This window comes from Capricornis sumatraensis, chromosome 8 (genome assembly GCF_032405125.1).
Source record: "Capricornis sumatraensis isolate serow.1 chromosome 8, serow.2, whole genome shotgun sequence".
In the NCBI taxonomy this organism is placed as follows: Eukaryota; Metazoa; Chordata; class Mammalia; order Artiodactyla; family Bovidae; genus Capricornis; species Capricornis sumatraensis.
In genome coordinates, this window is record NC_091076.1 from 74,191,101 (window position 1) to 74,211,660 (window position 20,560).

At 48.5% G+C, this 20,560-nt stretch overlaps 1 protein-coding gene across 1 annotated transcript in view; it reads left to right on the plus strand.

Annotated features, from left to right (window-relative positions):
• RAP1GAP2 (RAP1 GTPase activating protein 2) overlaps window positions 1–20,560 on the plus strand; it is a 211,155-nt gene that overhangs the window by 151,668 nt on the left and 38,927 nt on the right. Inside the window, exons 5-11 of the mRNA XM_068977434.1 lie at window positions 1,731–1,766; window positions 6,950–6,994; window positions 7,714–7,746; window positions 8,156–8,368; window positions 9,580–9,683; window positions 16,870–16,948; window positions 17,712–17,765. Of these exons, the coding sequence (XP_068833535.1) occupies window positions 1,731–1,766; window positions 6,950–6,994; window positions 7,714–7,746; window positions 8,156–8,368; window positions 9,580–9,683; window positions 16,870–16,948; window positions 17,712–17,765 (564 nt within the window). The remainder of the gene's footprint in view (window positions 1–1,730; window positions 1,767–6,949; window positions 6,995–7,713; window positions 7,747–8,155; window positions 8,369–9,579; window positions 9,684–16,869; window positions 16,949–17,711; window positions 17,766–20,560) is intronic.

The window sequence follows — 20,560 nt, forward strand, 5'->3', positions numbered from 1 at the left end:
ATCTTTGTGTTCGTGTGTCAGTGTGTATATGTTCTAGAAGAGGAATTGTTGGGTCAGAGGTCTGTGTATTTAAAATGTTGATTGTTTGTTTCTATCTTCTTATCCTCTTTCTTCTCATCTTTCTATCCTTACTAATTTGTATAAGTTATTTTTTTTTTAAATTATCTATTTATTTGGCTGTATCAGGCCATAGGTGTGTCATGCGGGTCTTCTGTTGCGCCTTGAGGGCTTCTTTCTAGTTGTGATGTGCAGGCTCAGTAATTGTGCTGCACGGGCTTAGCTGCTTTGCAGCATGTGGGATCTTAGTTCACCTGCCAGGGATGCAACATGCCTTGCCTGCATTGGGAGGCGGATTCTTAACCCCTTGACCACCAGGGAAGTCCCTCTGTGAGTTCTTTATTATTCTTGGTATCCTGGAGACTGGAGTTGGTAAGAATCCACAGAGCAAATGGGAAGGATAGATTTGAGAGCTGGATGTTTGATGGCTGCTTCTGGTCAAAGGTGCTTGATGTGGGTGCCCAAAGCTTGTCCTCAACCCTGAACATTCACATGTCGTGTTTCCAGGCCCTGAAACCTGAACTTCGCAGAGGTTGGAAACTCTTTGCCTCTGATGGGCCAATTTTAGCTTGGGAGAGGTCACTTGGAGTCTGAAGCAGGGCCAGGTTTCTGCCCATGACTCCACAAGGGTCCTTCCATGGTGGTTCTCTTCTGAGAATGTGGAGGCTGACGGGGACATCAGGCAGTCTGGCCTGTGGGTGCCTGCAGAGGAAGGCAGGATGGATGCCCTACCTCTATGTGGAGAAGCAACAAGGACATGTTTCCTTTTCACTGCTGTCTTTTGTCCCCTATTCATCTGGGGACAGTCCATTCTGAGCGCTGATTAACTCGGGGCTTACCAACGCCTAGAAGAAAGTAGAGCTCTTTTCACAGAATGGGAAGTGGGGACTCTTTTGGTGGAACCTCTGCCTTGTTTTGTTAGGGTACAGCTTTCAGCCCCTCACCCTTCCATTCCACCTTCTTTTCTCTTTTTGGTCTTATCTGGAGTTTACAAAGTTGGCACCAAAGTAGGTTAAAATTTTGGACTTACATAGTTTATGATTTTAAAAATAACCCATCCAGGCTCCCGGAGGCTGCAGTTTTCAGGCTTTGCTCTCACATTCTCGGGTTCCCAAAATGTCCCTTGGGGACAGCGGACAGGGACAGGCAGAGGTGACCCACCAGGGCTCAAGCTTCCACAGCTGTCTTGGCCAGGGCGGCATGCTTTAACTGGTTTTGTATGCTGGAATTCTAAGTGAGACTTTTGTGAGGAGACAGAAGGGGCTGTGTGTTGCCACAAAACTTGGAAATCTATTTGTGTGGGACATCTTGGCCCCACTGTTGGGTTGAAAGCATCCCAAACACGAATGCTGCTGGAGGGTGAATCTCCAGGCGTTGGGGAAACCTCGGCTTTTCCCAGGGGCCCCTCCCTCTTGACAGAGACTGAGAAACTGTTCTCTCCAGGGCCACATGCCAGCCTGGGCGCGCTTTGTTCCCCGTCTTGTTCTATGGGGTGTTCTGGCCTTTCCAGCCCTGCAAAGGCGAAATCAAATTATCTTCTCTCTTGATCCAAATGAATTTCGTCCCTGGGGAAGCCGGGGTTGAGCTTCCAGACAGTCAGCAGGGAGGGTTTTTCTCTCTACCTCCTGGCTGATGCCCTGCCTTTGTCTCTCTGCCCTGTTTGTGTCTTTCAGTCAGCGGAGTTCTTCGAGATGCTGGAGAAAATGCAGGTGAGCATCCTCAGTGTGGGGGTGCGGTGGGGCGGGGCAGGGCCCGGGTGGGAGTGCCGCAGCGACCTCAGGACACAACACCAGGAGAAACCCCTTGGGCAAAACCCAGGTCCTTGGAGGGAGGGCAGAGAAGAGAGCACACACAGTTCTGAGGGGCCTGGGCCACCTGAGGCCATTTCCACGTGAACAGCACTCAGGATTCTGGAATGGCTCCTACCTGAAGGATGGAGAGAAGATCAACAGAACCTGCCAGCAGGGCAGACGGATGTGGGGAGGGTTTGAGAGGGTCCGTTGTTTCTGGAATGGGTCAGAAAGAAAGCCCTTTCTTCGAGGAGTCATCTCATGTCTGGAAGGCAGAGCAGCCAAGTAGGAGACAGACCTGAGTTCAGATCCTGCTCCTAACACTCGCTAGCACTAGTTCCTGTCCTTTTCTGAGCCTCTGATTCCTGTTTTCTGTCTACTCACAGCACTGTTCTCGCCCCACTCTGATGCCAACCGCGTGGCCATTTTCCCACACTAAGCAATTCAACAACACCAGCTGGGTGCCCTACAGTTTCACCCAGTTCTGACACAGTCTCCCCGGAGATCTCACAGGTGAAGGAGTCAGTCCCACAAGACCACCCTCCTCTGACTTCAACCCCAATCCCAAATCCAGATTATCACTCGTGTTTTGACTCACTGGCTATAAATCAGAGGTTCCCATGATTGCTCCTTGGTTCCATTAATTCACTAGACTCACAGAACTCAGGAAACCCACTGACTTACTAGATTAACAACTTATTGTAAAAAGAGATAACTCAGGAACAGCCAGATGGAAGAATGGCCGCAGGCAAGGTATATGGGAAGGGATGCAAGCTCCCATGCCTTCTTCGGAAACTGTGTGTTCACCAGCTAGGAAATCCCCCAAGCCCTGTCCTTGTGGGTTTTTGTGGAGGCTTGTTTACACAGGATGATTGATTAAATCATTGGCCACTGGTGATTGATTGACTCTCCAGCCTATCCTCTGTCTCTGGAGGTTGAGGTTGGGGCTGAAAGTTCCAACCCTCTAATCAGGGTTGGTTCCCCTAGCAACAAGCTCCCATCCTTAGCGGCTTCCCAGAAGTTACCTCATTAACATAAGCTTGTGAATAACAAGGCACCCCTTTCACCTTTTTGGCTCTGGAGCTGTTTTAGGAATGAAGGACAAAGGTTCAAATGCTGTAAAAAGAGATGCTCCATTGCTCTTAGCACCTAGGAAATGCCAAGGGTTTTAGGTTTTTCCTACATTTATAGTTGGCTTTCTACAATCAGAAAGAGCTTTGCCTTTTCTCCGTTCATTTGTTCATTTGTCCATCTATCCATGCATCCGTTCATCCATTCACTCATTGGTGTGGACTCATGGATTCTGATTATACGATAGTTTATAGTCTATATAGTAAAATCTTTATTTTAATGCTCAAGTTGTCTTAGATTTGGCCAGTGGGAGCCCCTGGGACCTGGCTGCTATGCCAAATATATATTAATAGTTCTCATAAATCATGATAGCACAGCTTCTACAAATGAGAATGCAAATACCCACTTACATAGTTGTCTGGATGAAATGAGAAATAACAGTTACAGATGGGAAGAAGATGCTGATGATAGCCTACACATTTCAGGCACTTCTCTGGGCTCAGAGATTGATAGGTGTCACCTCATTTCTTTCTGAGAAGTCTCACAGGAAGTAGGTATATTGTTATCCCCATTTCCCAGATGAGAAAACCAAGGCACAGAGCTATTAAATAAAGCACTCAAAGGCTGGTAAGTTATTATTGTCGCTTTGGAGCCAGAAGGCTTAGCCACTATGTTATGGTGGCTAAGTAGACGCTCCAGACTCCAGGAAGGAAGATACTGTAGTGATGGTTTGGAAGCTCTAGGAGGGAGGCAAATGAAGTGCCCACAGTCAGCCTGAGATGCAGGTGGAGCTGCTGAGAGGGTGACTGCCACCAGCAATCAAGCATGGTCCTCATGGAAAAGCCAGGTCGCCGCCCTAAGGGTGGGGAGAGGTAGGGATGGTTTAAGGGAAAACTATTATTAGTGGTTGTGTTATTATCACAAGCAACTTATTAAAATCCCCTTCTGTGCCCAGCAGTGTGTGGACTACAGGCTAATTTATATGTATTTAGGGAGCTTACAGTCAAGTTTCGGAAACAGGGAGGGCCTTGGCCTTGACAGTGAGTGGTGGGAGGCAGCATATAATTAAGTAAAGCTGGGATTTCCACCTCAATCCCTGGAGTCCCGCTCTGCACTCTGCCAAGCTGGTGGGGAATTTGCAGCTTGCCCTGCCTTCTCTCTGGCTGCTCCTGCAATCCACTCACCCCTCACTCTTTACCCACTTCCCTCCCCCTAGTCCTGCCTTCCCCACAAAGGGCTTCTCTGAGCAGAGTCCAGCCCCACTCAACTGACCTCATCATTCTCTTGTTTCAAGGCTACTGAGTTGTCTTCTCAGCTAGATTGGGAGCCTATCAAGGGCAGGGGGTCTGTTTTATTTTTTTCTGGCCATACTACCAGGCTTTCAGGATCTTAGTTCTCCGACCAGAGATGCAACCACGCCCTCTGCAGTGCAGCTTCGGAGTCTTAACCACTGGACCACCAGAGAATTCCCAAGGGTCTGGTTTTTATGCTTCCTTTCTGTCTCCATGGCAGGTGGCTGACCCCTGCGGGTGGTTGGTCAGTTTCATCTCAGCTGAGACTACCTGGGGCTGAGACCAGACTTCCCAATGCCTGGGCCTCTGCCAAGTGCCCCCTGGGCCCCAGCCTCCAAGGGGCCACAGCTTCCAGCTCTTTGGTGTGTCTGAAATTCATGTGGGGAAGTGGCTGGTGTGAAGTGTGGCCGGAGTCTGTCCTTGAGTGTGGGCGCCCTCTTTCATGCTGCGGGCGTGGAGACAGAGGCTCGAGTGTTGTAGCATCCAGGGCTCTCTGAGAGTTGTGAAGAGCTGAGACTAAGATCCAGGACTCCTGACCTCCCTGACCAAGAGTCAAGGGATTTGAAGAAGAGCAGAATCCTTTGAAGCAACAGAAGTGCACAAGCTTTGGGTCCCTTCGGTCCTGGGTTCAAGTTCTATCTGATACTCTCTAGCTGAACATCCTTGGCCAAGTCATTCTACCTGTCTGCACCTCAGTGTCCACATGGCCAGGGATGAGAGAGGGGGCCATAATCATGACACCTATAGCAAGGAGATCAAACCAGCCAATCCTAAAGGAAATCAACCCTGAATATTCATTGGAAGGACTGATGCTGACGCTGAAGTTCCAATACTTTGGCCACCTGATGTGAAGAGCCAACTCATTGGAAAAGACCCTGATACTGGGAAAGATTGAAGGCAGGAGGAGAAGGGGGCAACAGAAGATGAGATGGTTGGATGGCATCATTGACTCAACGGACACGAGTTTGAGCAAGCTCCGGGAGATAGTGAAGGACAGGGGAGCCTGGTGTGCTGCAGTCCATGGGGTCAAGGAGTCAGATACAATAGCAAAGGCTGACACATGGAGAGGGCCCAGTGCTGGGCGGTGGCTCTGTCGTGGGGGAGGGCATGGGAGGAGGTTTGCTCACCTGCCCGGGGCTGTTTCCAGGCAGGGATGACTAACGAAGGACAAACAGACCAACTCCTGACATCACCCCTCTCTTCACCCTCCCAATTTGCTTCCCTGGTCAGAGACTGCTGTCCACTCAGGCGGTTTTCTCCCCATGTGGGGAAAGGAGGGCCTGTCGAGTGGGAGGGACCCTCCCTACGCCCTCCTAGACGATGCTGCAGGTGACTCAGTCCCACCAAGTCTAGATCCACCCAGGGAATGAGCAGGAGTCCTGGCTTCTGAGGGCTGTGGGACAGGACTCTGCACTCTAGACACACGGCCCGGCTTCACCTCCAAGTGCTGACACTGCTAGCTCCAGGAACCTCCTCCCTGGGCCCCTGTTTCCGAGTTGGTAAATAGGTGCTGAGAGTTTTCAGAGGAGACTGAAGGAGGGAGCGCTGTGCAAGGTCAAGTTCCTGCTCTGTATTATTCTGATCGGGCAGGGGCTGCTGCAGGACACTCTTCTCTCCAGAGGGACCTGCATGTCCCAGTGTGTCCCAGCATCTCACACCCTTGTCGGAATTTATTCAAACAGTTTTGGGAATGCCATGTACCCCACTCCCTTAAAACCCACTGAAGTCAGAACGTGGCACTGCTGGACCGGGCCCTGCTCCCCAGAAGAGCATCTCCCAGACACCTGCAGATGATACCCTTTAATCCAGGCCCAGTGAAGGTGCCTGACTTTTGCGATGACACCTCTGTGAGATGGATAGGTGGGTGTTAGAATCCTCATCTCACAATTGAAGCTGTGGAAGCTGCAAGAGGCTCAACTTCATCAAGGGTCACTGGCAGTAAGACAACAGCAGAGTGAGGACCAGGCCACCTGCCCGTCAGCCGTGGGCCCTCCCACCAGGGAGGAGTGGAGCTGGTGTGGCATGAGGTCCAGCCTGCGGGTGCCGACACCCCAAGATGCAGGTTCCCATCCCTCACCCCTCACCTGTCAGCTTTGAGAGAGCCTGGTGGAGATGTTTAAGTGCCGGAATGGGTCTTGCCTGGTGGTACAGTGGATAAGAACCCGCCTTGCAATGTAGGGGACATGGGTTCACTCCTGGTCTGGGAAGATCCCATGTGCCATGGGGCAACTAAGCCCGTGTAACTAACCCCTGCTTGGTGCAACTAGGGAGAAAGCCTATGCAAAGCAACGAAGACCCAGTGCAGCCAAAAAAAAAAAAAAATAGCACCAGCATGGGAAAGCTGCTTACCTATAGCTTTTACCATATTCTTACCACTCTTCCAAGGGCTCAACACATTCTCAACATTGAATCTTCACTACCAGAGTAGGTGAGGTTTTCATTCCCACTTTACAGATGGGAACACTGAGCTACACAGAGGTCCTGTGACTTGCCCAAGGTCATCAGGTCGTAAGTGGCAGTGTTGGGATTTGAACCCCGTGATCTGGCTTGAGCCCATGCTGTTAACCTGCTGCCTTGCCGAGGCTTCTGTGAGGCCTGAGTGTGCAAGGGCCACGCCAGCTGCTGCTGCTGCTGTCACTAACTGCCAGCTAAGGCAGCTGCTCCTGATAAACTCCTCTGTTTGGCTCGTCTTCTGTGACCTTTGCTTTTCCATGGATCCTCTTTTCCTTGTTTCTGCAGGGGATCAAGCTTGAAGAGCAGAAGCCGGGACCCCAGAAGAACAAGGTGGGCTGGGCGGGTGACAGAGGCAGGGGACACAGCAGGCTTGCTGGGTTCTGCTATCTTACGCTGTCTACTTCAGATTTTCACCATGAGCCACTTAGGTGACCACACCATGTTGACTGGGGCGTAGTGGACAGCAAGGGGGGCCCTGGCTTAATGCCTTTGGGGCAGCTTCTGGGTGGACTGGGGTGGAGACAAGGTTTGAGGCTCAGCCTGGCTTCTCTGCACCCATTCCTGCAAATGGACCACACGCTGTGTGTAGGGGTGTCAGGCTCTGTGCTCCAGGTTCCAGAGGCATCAACTCTCAGCTTCAACTTCCATTGCCCAGGCCCAGGGGTGCAGCTCATCACTTGGAGGTCAGCCCTCTTACCTGGAGGGGGCTGGATGGGACCAGAGGTTACCTTCCTGTCACAGCCTCCTAGGGTGAACAACTGGGTCACCAGAAGTGTGGGCCTCAGCGCTTTGCATACTGCGTCTTCAGCGGGCAGGGTTTGCACTCAGGTTCTGTCACTCTGGAGGAGAACTCAAGCCAGGTTCCAGAGCTGCCTCTAGGCTGTTTTTCTGTCCGGTGTTCTGCCCGTTGATCCTTCCAAGGCCCTGCTGCAGTCTGCCAGGCCCCCAGCCCCCTGCCTCCCCCATCTGGGAGAGGGGAATGGAAACAGTGGCCAAACCTGATGGGTGCTGCGGGGATGGATGGTGACATTGTCTGGTTTGTCTTGCAGGATGATTACATTCCGTACCCCAGCATCGACGAGGTAGGAGCCCCCGGCTGCCTTCAGCTCTGGGTCCTGTCTCTGGGGCGCAGCTGGGGGAGCTGATGGTGGTGATGTTGATGGTCCCTGCCCGGCCCCACGTGGGAGAGCATGCTGGCCCTGGAACTTGAGGGCCTGAGGTCTCTTCCCATTATCCCCTTTGTGACCTCAGTTTTTCCATGTTTAAATTGGAGGTAACTGCCAAAGCTTTGCACCTCTGGTGCTCCAGGGTCAGTGAAACGGGTGATATTGCAGGGCTTAGAGGAGGGGTTCATGTTACTGCTTTTGGCCTCAAATATGGGATCCCCTCCTTGGAGCGGTTGGAAGGTTGAGGGACACCCCACCGGCACCCCTCCCCTCCTTCTGTAGACCCGGAACAGGCTGCAGTGCCAGACCCTCCCTCTGCCTCCAGGTTGTGGAGAAGGGAGGCCCATACCCCTTGATCGTCCTGCCCCAGTTTGGGGGCTACTGGATTGAGGACCCCGAGAACGTGAGCACACCGACCTCTCTGGGCAGCAGCATCTGTGAGGATGAGGAGGAGGAGAGCCTCAGTCCCAGCACGTTTGGCTACAAGCTCGAGTGCAAGGGTGAAGCCAGGGCCTATCGCAGGCACTTCCTGGGGAAGGTAAGGCCCAGGGACCCAGGGCAGGGAAATAAATAGCTGCTGGAGGTGGGGGCGGTGGGCAGGGGGTGGGGGCAGGAGCCTGGCGTTCCTCTCCAGGCCCCCTTTCTCTTTGTCTCTCCTCTTCCAAGTCCTGCCCCTGTCCTTGCTGCCTGCCAGTGTCTTGACTGGCTCTGCCCCTGGGCGGGGGTTGGGGGTGAGGACGGGGCAGACTGAGCATCTGCAGAGCCAGGAAGGCTCGTGGGTGATGGGTCCAGGTTGGGAACACCCCCGACACATATTTTAGAAGGTGATGGAATGGGTAGTGTTTGGAGGTGAAGAAGAGTGGAAGGAAAAAAAAAATGTTCTCACACTTAGGAAGTCTGTTTCTGTCAAAATAGTATAAGTCTCCTGTGTCCTCATTCTAGCAGGTCCCCCTTGGTACTTGTACCAGATGATGTGCTGTGAGCCTCTGATGGCTTAAAAGTGACGACTTTACATTTCTTTAAATATATTCTGCCCACCAGACTTGCCAGGTTCCGGAAGTCCCGAGGGCAGATTCCGGAAATCTCCAGCCTAAGGCAGCTTTGCAGTCTTAGGAGTTGTGTGTCAGCACCTCCTGGGGAATGTGTTCAAATGCAGATTCCAGGGCCCCACCCTGAGATAACTGGTCCAGGATGGGCTCCCTGAGCCAGGGAGAGACCCACTGTCTAGAGAACCAACTGGCTCCACCCTCCCAGGTTTATTCCTGCGGATAGTCTGAACTGGGGAGGGTTGCCCCTGGGAGCAAGGTAGCAGACTAGGTATCTTGTGGTGAAGAACTTGTGCTTTGGTCAAGACAGATGTGGAACCCTGGATCTTTCACTTATTAGTGGTTTGACCTTGGATAGTTAACGACTCTGAACGTGGTTTACCCATCTGTGAAATGGGCACGATGATGTTTTCTTCTGCATAAAGTTAAAAGTCAGGATTAAAGGAGCGAAGGGATATTGGGCTTTTAGCCCAGTGCCCGGCAGGTCCTGGGACTCCGGGCAGTTGGAACCTGTTACTGTGGCCCTTCTCCTCCTTCCCCTCATCTACCCCTCCCCCCACCATCACCAGCAGAACCACAACTTTAGCTTTTATCTCTTCCTTGTTGCTGTGGGGCTTCTGACTCCTGGTGAAGGAGGTGATTTGGGGGAACATGTCTGGAGGGTCCCCCCCCATTCCCACTAACACCTGATTTCTGTCTCTAGGATCATCTAAACTTCTACTGTACCGGCAGCAGCCTGGGAAACTTGCTCCTGTCCGTCAAGTGTGAGGAGGCCGAGGGTGTTGAGTACCTTCGGATCATTCTCAGGTGGGGCTTTGGCGCTGTTGGAGGCCACGCCTCTAGTGGCCGGTACCCAGAAATACCGGTCTGACCAGTCTGGTCTGGGTGTGCTGGGGAAACAAACCTGGCTGGAGTCTTGGGGCTATGTGTGGGTTGCCAGGCGGGGAGACCAGGTGTTTGTGCCAGCTGGCTGACTGCAGGAGTCAGCATGGTGTCTGGGCTCAAGGTCACCTAGACCGTACCCCCACCTGCTTCTCTTGTGGGGACTGGGACTCTGAAGAAGATGGTCCATCCTGCTGAGAGACAGCTCCAGACTGTCCTGGGAGAAGGTTTGCCAGAACGCTGCCTCCAGTGTGCATCCAGTCGCGGAAAATAGGTCCCAAAGCATCTGTGTACCCTGGGCTCCCCAAAAAGGAATGGTGGTAACAACCGGAGCACTGATTCACAGCCAGGCCGGGGACCTCTCTCTGGATTATGACCTTCTCAAGGGCAGGAACTGGAATTGGTTTCTGTTGGACTTATGTGTTTTTTAGAACATCTTTTGCAGTAATGACAGTGAATGGTCCATGTTCTCTGCAGGCCTAGTGGTGAGAAACAGAGGATTTTAATGTATGGCACAAGTATTATTTTATTGATTTGCACAGGATGCTGTGGGAACACAGAGAGTCAGTCTTAAATATCTCTGTCCCCATTGGGCTGGTGGAGAAGCGGGGAAAATCAGCAGTGGTGCTTAGCAGTGTGCTGTGAACCTGTCAAACTCCCAGTCCATATTTGTGAATCTAATTGGAAGTCCTTGATGGTATTTGGAAAAGAGCAAAAGCATTTTTTCTCTGCCCAAGTGTTGAGATAAAAATGGGATGGAGAGTGACAACTAGCCTTGCAATGAGAAGGATAGGAGGAGGGGGGAGCTGGTACAAGGAAGTTGTCAGCACTCATCCAATTTTGATTTGCTCTTTCTTAAGAAAGGAACCAATTTTCTTTGCTGAGGTTCACCTGGCTAGAAATGATGTTTGCAAGGCAAGGAAGAGTCCATTAAATCGCTAGCACTAATATTCTGAGAGAGTAATACCCGGATCCCCATATCCTAATAGGATTTCAAGTTGGTGAACCTCTGTGAAGAAAATTACTTCCGTTCTTAATAAAAATCAGACCCAGATGCGGTAGCATTTCAGAGTAAGAAGATAATTGAACCAAGGATCTAACCCTCTTTTTCTAATACCGTTATCCTATCTGAAATGCCACACCTGGACTAAAAGAGAAAGATGCTTGGCACACAGCACATTTTGATGATTTTTTTATTCTTCGGTCATCTGTGGGGTGATATGGAGAACTGACCTCAGTGCCTCTTTCTTAGAAAGCAGTGTAATGAGGGAATAGATAAAGTGGAAATTGCTCAGTCGTGTCTGACTCTGCCATCTCAGGGACTATACTGTCCATGGAATTCTCCAGGCCAGAATACTGGAGTGGGTAGCCTTTCCATTCTCCAGGAGATCTTCCCAACCCAGGGATTGAACCCAGGTTTCCTGCATGTTGGAGATAATTCTGTGCTGTTTAGAAGTAAGGGTGAGCCCTGGAACATTCAGAGGTCTTTCCACATGGAACCACTTTTGTTGTTTCGGGTCAACAGCGTTTGAAATCAATGCCTAGGGGAGTGACTTCCCTGGTGGTCCAGTGGCTAAGACTCCACCCTCCCAGTGCAGGGGGCCTGGGTTTGATCCCTGGTCACGGAGCTAGATCCCACATGCTGCAATGAAGATTTCGCATGCTGCAGCTAAAAAAATCTCGCATACGACAAGGACGATTGAAGATCCCTCGTGCTACAGCTAAGACCAGGCACAGCCAAATAAATGAATACTAAAAAGAAATGCATAGGATTCCTTTTTTAAAAAAATGTCCTGGGGAGTTAAGCTCAAATGTGGCTTTCCCAGTAGAAATCCAGTGAGCAGGGTGGCAGAGAGAAACCATTCACCAGCTAGGAAGTTGGGTAATCACATGGTATACCAAAAGCCAGATGTAAAAAAAAATTGGCCTCACGGCCTAGTAACTTCACCAGGCACAAAGAAGAAATTATGCAGAGATGAAATTCCCCTGCTGGCAGTGACTCTATCCCAGTTTCTTCCTCATTCCCTGTCAGCTTCTGGATTATTTAATTGATGTCTTAGAGCAACCAGCTCTCCAGCTAAAATCTGAGGATTCTAACAACACCTGTGTGTGCCGTGAGAGTTGTCAAGGAGAATCTCCTTACAGTTTGGAGATAAGTAACAAGCCCGAGTAGATGTCACCTTTTTCAATGTGTGTGCTTATTCAGTCGCTAAGTCATATCCAACTCTTTTGTAACCCCTTGGACTGCCCACTAGAGTCCTCTGTCTGTGGAATTTTCCAGGCAAGAATACTGGAGTGGGTTGCCATTTTCTACTCCAGGGGATCTTCCCGACCCAGGGATCGAACCCACATCTCTTCTGTCTCCAGGATTGGCAGGTGGATTCTCCACCACTGTGCCCCCTGGGAAGGTCCACCTTTCTTAAGTTTGGATATAAAAAGAAGGAGAGGAAACAAACAAACCCAAACCCTAATAGTTTGGTGAAAGAAAAGATCCTGCGTTTAAAAAAGCATAACAGCATTTAGAGGGTAGGAAAATATCCAAGCTTTGGAAAGGATTTATTATAGCAAGCCAAGTTAAATTCCAATATCCATTAACTTTGTGTTTTCAGCAAACCTCTAGAAAAAATGATCTGTTTTAAAGACAAAAGATTAGGGACATCCCTGGCGGTCCACTGGTTAAGACCTGGGGATCGAACCCACATCTCTTGCATCTCTCGCATTGGCAGGCAGGTTCTTAACCACTGAGCCACCAGAGAAGCCCATCGTGCTATTACATTGGAAATTTCATCTGAAGCAGGTGCTTTTCGAGGAGGGCACACGTGGCTAAGTTTAACACGAGGTGAAAAACCTGACCGGATCAATAACAGTGATGGAATAAATTGAAAAGTTCTCCAAGAATTCTCTCTCCAGAAGTTTCTAGATCTAGATGGTTTGCAGGTAGTTATTTGAAACTTGTAAAGAACAGATTTTATTTAGAACTTCAAAGATAAATAGGAATTTTTAAAGCTACCTAAAAATAGATTATCTATGAATGACAGCCAGGCTGAGAGCAAGTTTCTTATCAGCCATGGGACAGTGGGACAGTAGCTTTAAAATGGTGGAAGAAAGTTGTTCAGACATTTAAAAAAATGAAGGGAGTACATTATTCACAGAATCTAACTGAAAGAAACACTAAAGGATGTACTTCAGCTAAAAGAAAAGAGAAACCAAAAGAAAAGATGCAACTAAAAAGTAAGAAGACATAGATAAACTATGCTGATAAATTTAATTACTGACTGGAAAAAGAATTTTTTTAAAGAAAAAATTCTTGAATTAAATTTCTAAACAAATACAGGAAAGACAGTGGGAAGGAAAGAGTTCAGTAGCTCTTGTGTCTCCTTCCTTCCTCAGGAGAGAGATAGCAAGTAAGTTTAGAGTTTGTTGGAAAAATATAAATAGGTGTATCGGAAGTTATAGAAATACGATATATAGCTCTTAAACTAGCAGAGAGATAAAAAGAATTTTAAAAATTTACCAAACTGAAGGCAGGGAAGGAGAAAGAAGAAAAAACACAGGGTTATTAAAAACACAAAGTGGTAAAAGCAATTCCAAGTATATTAGTAAGCACAAGTACAAATGGTCTATGAAAATCTCAGGCTATCGGATTGAACTAAAATGCAGCTGTATTCTACTTATAAGAGTCATGTCTAAAGAAAAATGACATGGAAAGATTTAAAATGAAGAAATAGAAAAAGATATTCTGGAAAAATACTAGCTAAGAAATCTGGTGTAGCAATAGTCCTGCCGGAAAAAAATAGAATTTCAAGGAAAATGCATCAGTAGAGATAAAAGGAGCACTCTTGTAACTTGGGAATCCTTCCCTACTCCTGATTTCCTTGCTTTGTGAAGGGAACACTTCTGTGTAGCACTCCTGGCTCCCTCCACCCTCTTGGTAGGTAAATATGCAGTAAGGACTTGATGTAGGTAGCTGTATCCTTTTCCCTTTCCCTCCTGAAGCTATCTGCCCTTGGGGTACTCCCTGCTCCCTGTATCGTAGTCTCACCTGAGCAGACCCCAGGAGAGGAGGCTTGTCCCTGCCCCGCACTGTCTGTGACTGGTGGATAACTCTGGGGTTTAGTTTAAACATCCATTTCACCTTCACGCTAAGCTACTGTGCTTCCTCTTCACCTTTATCAGTACCAAAGGAGTCATTTTCATTTCCAACTGCCTTGCTTTTTAATTTTTTTGGCCGTGCTGTGTGGCGTGTGGGACCTCAGAACTCTAACCCGAGCCCTTTGCAATGGGAGTGTGGAGTGTTAACCACTGAACCACCAGCAAAGTCCCCAGCTGCCTTACTTTTAATTTCTTTTCTTTTTTTTTTCTTCTGATTTTGTTCATAACTTGGGCCAGGAAAGATGCTCTTTCCCTGATGCCTCAGCCTACATGATGATCAAAAGAACAGTCCACCTGGAAAGTCTAACAGTAATGAACTTGTACTTAGTAACATAGTCTTGAGTTTAAAGAGGCAAATGCTGATAGGAATGTGAGTAGACAAATCCTCAGCTACAGTTGGAGATTTCAGGAACGCCTCTTAGATACCAATGGACCAAGCAGACACAAAAATTGTGAGGATATAGATTTGAACAACACAGTTAACAAATTTGATCTTCTAACATACATTCCTGAACTCAACAAAAGAAAAAAAAAGATACATTTTTTTCAAGCTCATGTGGACATGAAAAAACAGTCCATGAATCAAGTTAGCAAATTTCAAATAATAAATATCATATATGGGGGCTTCTCTTGTGGCTCAGCTGGTAAAGAATCCGCTTGTGATGAGGGAGACGTGGGTTCGATCCCTGGATTGGGAATATCCCCTAGAGAAGGGAAAGGCTACCCACGCCAAGTATTCTGGCCTAGAGAATTCCATAGACCGTATAGACCATGAAGTTGCAAAGAGCTGGACATGACTGAGTGACTTTCTAACTAATGTAATAGGTTATATTCCCAGAATACACAAAAATTAAATTAGAAGTCAGCAATTAAAATACTGAAAGATAAGACTCTTACATTTGGAATGGTAAAAAAAAATAAAAAACCAAGAAAACCCTTTTAAATAACTCATGTGCTGAAGGGGAAATCACAAAAGAACTGACAAAATATTTAGAACTAAGTGGCAGTGAAAATACCACCATCAACGTGTGGGATGCAGCTAAAGTGGTACTTAGGGAGAGATGTATAGTTTTAAATGCATTTGTAAAAAAGAAGAAAGATTCAGTGTGTAAGCATGCAGGTTGGGATGTTAGAAAAAGAATGTTGTTGTTCAGTTGCTAAGTTGTATCCCACTCTTTGTGATCCCATCGACTGCAGCATGCCAGACTCCCCTATCCTCCACTATCTATAGAGTCACTGATGCTATCTAACTATTTCATCCTCTGCCTCCCCCTTCTCCTTTTGCCTTCAATCTTTCCCAGCATCAGGGTCTTTTCCAATGAGTCAGCTCTTGGCATCAGGTGCCCAAAATATTGGAGCTTTAGCTTCAGCATCAGTCCCTCCAGTGAAAATTCAGAGTTGACTTCCTTTAGGATTGACTGGTTTGATCTCCAAGCGACTCTCAAGAGTCATCTCCAGCACCACAATTTGAAAGCATCAGTTATTTGGTGCCCAGTCATCTTTATGGTCCAACTCTCACATCCATACATGACTACTGGAAAAAAACTACCATAGCTTTGACTCTACGGACCTTTGTCAGCAAAGTGTTGTCTTTGCTTTTTAATACACTATCTAGGTTTGTCATAGCTTTAGGCAAAACAGAAACCAAAGAAGATAGAAGGAAAGAAAAAAGGCAAGCATAAGCTAGTGAAGTAGAAAGCAAAGCAAAAAAAAAAAAAGAATAGAGATAGTAAAATTAAAAGCTATCTCTTTGAAAAGATTAATAAACTAAATCCCCAGCAAGGGCTGATAATGAAAACAGAAAAGATACCAACAGATACTATTTCTGCAATGAAGGAAGGGATCCAACTACAGATAGAAATGAAGTCTTAAGAGAACACCCAAAACAACTTTATATTAATGCATTTGATGGATAATTTTATAGAATAAAACATAAATTACCAAAATTGACTCAGTGAAGAGTAGAAGACCTTAACGTTCACCGTTAAAGAACCTAACTGGTAGCCAACAGTATCCTCCAAATGAAAAAGAGCAGGCCCAGAGATTTCACAGACAGATTTTAGCAAACCTTTAAGGGACAGAAAATTCCTATGGTATACAAACTATTTCAAAGGATGAGATGCTTCCTAGCAATTTCTTGAGGCTTGATATTGAAACTTGACAAGGGAAGCACAAGAAAATAAAATAGGCCAGTGTTGCTACTGAACGTAGGTATGAAACTCTAAATGAAATATCAACAAGTTAAATTCAGGAGGATATGGAAAAAATAATACAGCATAAGCAAGTGGAGTTTTACCCAGGAAATGAAAAGATAGCTCAACAGAAATGTAATCCACCAGGTTAACAGATTAAAAACCATATGATGATCTCAGCAGATGCAGAAAAGCATTCGGTAGAATTCAACACTTTCATAATGTGCTGAATGAATCAGGGGAATGGGCTAAATTTAGAATCTTATGGTGAATCTCTTTATAGAGCAACTCTCATCCCATTTATATTTTGAGTAAGTCCAGATTTTCAAATATTAGGTTTTCTTTTCTTAAGGTTTAATTGCATGTCAGACCCGAATATATCCAGAAGCTCTGCCCACTTCTTCTGGAGAACACAAAAAACCCACCAAGAAGCAAAAAAATAATGTTGAATTTGAAGGTGACTATTTGCATGTCCTGTTTCAGTTGCAGTCAGCTATACCCTGAAGGTTCTTTGAGTATCCATTTCCCGTGGGGTCCCTAAGTAGGATCCTGTTTTCCCATTTAAGTCGGGGGCACCCAGTGCCTGGCTCGGGTGGCATAAGGCAGGTCTGACCCAGGGGTGACATGAATCACGTACCTGCTTTGTGGCCTGTTGTGACCTCAGCCACCTTCCTCGTTGACTCCATTTCTGTGGACTCCCCTTTCTTATCCTCATCCATCTCTTGAAAGGTGATCTTCACCCCTTCTCATCTCTTGGACGTGTGTAGGTCCAAAGTGAAGACGGTGCACGAGCGAATTCCCTTGGCCGGACTGAGCAAGTTGCCCAGTGTCCCTCAGATCGCAAAGGTAAAAGGTGGCACCAAGAGGAGGTGGCTTCCTCCTTTAGCCGGGTCTTGGGGGCGCAGGCTTGTCCTGGGTGGGCTCTGCCTTGGGGAAGGAGGAGCCACTGTCCTTTTGGACCCTTGACTGCATGCATGGAGTAGGGGAGCTGTTGGTGGATACCCCCAAATCCCTACTCCATCTCATCCTCGCTGCTGAGGCTGCTCAGGGAACAGGCTGCTCCTATCCCAGGTTCTTACCCCAAGTTCGCAGCTAGTTCAGCAGACTAGAGAAATGGAGAGACAGGCCTGGATATGGAGAGTAGGGTGGGGCTTCAGAGGAGGATGGAGGGGAGGGGGCAGCTGGGAGCCTTCATAGCAGAGGATGGCTGGGGTTGAGGGATGGTCAGGCTGTTGATCCAGACAGAGGAGCCTCTTAGGTAAGGAACCATCAGTGGGTGGAGGGGCCTGGGTGCCTTCTCTGGGATGCGGGGAACTGAATCAGAAAAGAGGGGCAAGAAGGATGATCAGCTGCATTGGGGTGGACCCACACTCTGGGAGTGGGAAGGCCAGGCAAAACTGTGCTGGATACCTGTGGTGGCCTCACTTCAGTGGGAAACACCAGGAAGGTCTCTTGACTTTCCTGACCACACACGAGTGACCAGCAGTGACCTCAGACCCCTGGGCCCTGCAGGTCTTGGCCTCATTCTCTTTCTCTTGGTGGGCAGGGCAGCCCAGGTGTGCTCCATGGATGTGGCCCCTGAGCTGTGTTTTTCTCTCTCCCCGCTCAGGCTTTCTGTGATGACGCAGTGGGGCTGAAATTCAACCCTGTCCTGTACCCCAAGGTGAGGACCTTCCCCTTCCCCCTGACTCCGGCCCTGCCACTTGGCTTGGATTTGCATGCCTGTGGCTCTGTGGGAAGTTCTTTGCATCTTGGGGGTTTTTGTGGGGTCTCCATGACAAACCTGCATGTCTTCCGCTCATCCTGCCCACCCCTTCACAATCTGATACGCTGGAAACCCATCCTCAGCCACGCCTGGGTCTCTGGCCTGCATCAGTTGATCCCCAGCTTCGTGGAGACAGCAGATGGGTAGCAGTTGCTCTGTCTCACCCTGATTGAACCTCCTCAAGGCTGGTGCTGGGCTGGGGAGTGATTCTGCCTCTAGGTAGGGGGCTGCTGCAGACCTGGTCAGCCATAAGCATGGAGTTGGGGAGCGAGCAGAAGGCAAAACCCCACTAAGAAATACAAGGCCAGACCTTGGCTCCCCATTGCCAACATTACTGCAGTTCTGAGGCCTTACAAGCTAGGCCTCTTCCACCGGGCTCTAGTTAATCGACTCGCCTGGTCCTCTGTTAACAGCTTCTTTGGGGTTGGCCTGATCTTGACCCCAGTTCTGATGTGGGGGTGTGGGTGGGGAGGAGAGCAGTGCTAAAAGAACGAACTCATAAGCTCACTCAAGAACAGCTTGGCACGAAAGGACCTAAATCACACATGGACAGTGAATTGCTTCAAATCGGTCATCGAGGGATTTCCTTGGTGGTCCAGTGGTTAAGACTTCAAATTCCCAATGCAAGGGGCATGGGTTTGATCCGTGGTTAGGGAACTAAGATCTCACATGCCGCACAGCACTGCCAAAAAATAAAAATACAATTTTGTTTTAAATGAAAAAAAATTGGCCGTAGGAGGAGACCCAGGGCTTTGCGCACCCACAGGGTGTAGGCAGAGACCATGCAAGCTGGTTGGTGCTCCCAAGCGTCCACTGTGGGCCAGCTGAGGTTGGCTGGGGCTGGTCAGTCCTCCTGAGTCCCAGTTCTGACAACCAGGAACCGGGAGGTGAAACGTCTGGTGGGGTTGTGTCTGAAGAGGGACCCTGTCCTGGCTGTGACACCCCAAGCCCCTAGAATCAACACCTCAGATCTTCACGACTGTGCTTGACACACTATTTCTCCCCGTGCAGTGGCAGAGTTAATGGCAGAATCTTCTCTCATGGGGAGAATGTGCCAGAGTCCTTCTCTAAGATGGCCCTTTCACCCCATCCGAGCATCCAAGGCGCTTCCCAGTAATATGCTGCGCTCCACCGAACATTTTCTATCACTCAGACTGCCCTCCCCTTTGTAATTAAAGCTGAATTACTGAGGTTTAACCAGACATCAAAACCCCATCATAAAATCCTAACTTAACTACAAATTTGGCAATTTTTGTTGTCAAATCACAGCCACCGATGACTCTCATTTTTGTAGTGTTCTCTCTGTAGCTTGTAAAGCCTCCAGTTCTGGGAATAATGGAAGAGCAGCTGTATTTTCATGTTTGCTAGATTGGAAGGATTGCTTCGTCCGGCTGGGATGTTCATCTGGCTGAGCTGTGTGCATGTTTTTACAGTTCACAGAGTTTAGAATGTTCCTTGGAGGGTGTCCATGGCTCAGTGCCTCTTCCCGGGCAGGGCAACTGCTCCGAGCCTTTGACTCATCCCAGGCGGGAGTCGGGGGGCGCCCTCTGGGATCAGGCAGTGCTGATCTTCCAGGTGAAGCTGAGAAGTGTGCATTTCATCAGGCAGCTGAGAGCCACAGAGAGAGATGTCAGGGGTGACAGCTGACATGGGTCACGTACTCAGGCCAACAAGTCGTGCCTGGCTTATTCTTCCCGTAGCATCTCATGTGGTCGAATCCTTCCTTTTTACTGCAGAGAATAGCCACTAAGTCTTCTCTTTCCTAGCAATCTGGTCCAGCTCTGCTCTTTCTAGAGGGTTTACCTAGATGTTGATGATAATAGCCGCTGTGTGCTCTGCACTTCGTGTGCCCCATTTCCTGAATCTTCAGAGCCACATGTCTTCATTGAACAGATGAGGAAACTGAAGCCCAAGGAAGTTAAGTGCTTTAATCAAAGCTGCACAGGTAAAAGCAGTGGACTGAAAATTAGAGATTAGTGTTTCTGACCAACTCTTTGAAACACAAGAGACAATTAGATGGAACCAATGGTCCGGATTTTTTGTTTGTTTTTTCTTTGCATATTGAATTAGGGTATGTTCCTCCTTAGAGATCTCTCATTTTATGGGTAAGGGCGATTGAAGTCTGGACAGGAGCAGCGCCTTGCTGAAAATCTCTCTGCTGGACTTCCCTGGTGGTCCAGTGATTAAGAATCTGCCTGCCAGGGCAGGGGACATGGGTTCGATCCCTGTTTGATCCCTGATGCAGGAAGATCCCATGTGCTGTAGAGCAGCTAAGCTCGTGTACCACAGCTGCTAAAGACTGCGTGCTCTGGAGCCCATGCTCCGCAACAAGAGAAGCTGCCGCAATGAGAAGCCCATGCACGGCAATTAAGAGCAGCCCCGCTTGCCTCAACTAGAGAAGGCCCGTGCACAGCAGCAAAGATCCAGCACAGCCAAAAAACAAGAAAAGTCGCACTGCTGATTAGAGGTGAAATTAGAGCTAGCATCATCCTTGATGACTATGGTTTTGGGGTCCCAGCTTCACTTTTTACTCCCCAGATAAAAACACTGGGGTCAAGTCCGTTCCTTGTGTTCTGGTGGGCTCTCTGTGTGCACAGGCATTGGCTGATAGATCTAAATGGAAATGGAATGGGTGACCCAGAGGTTTCATCACTGGGGGAAGCCCAGGGGCTGGAATCTAGCTGAGACCTTCG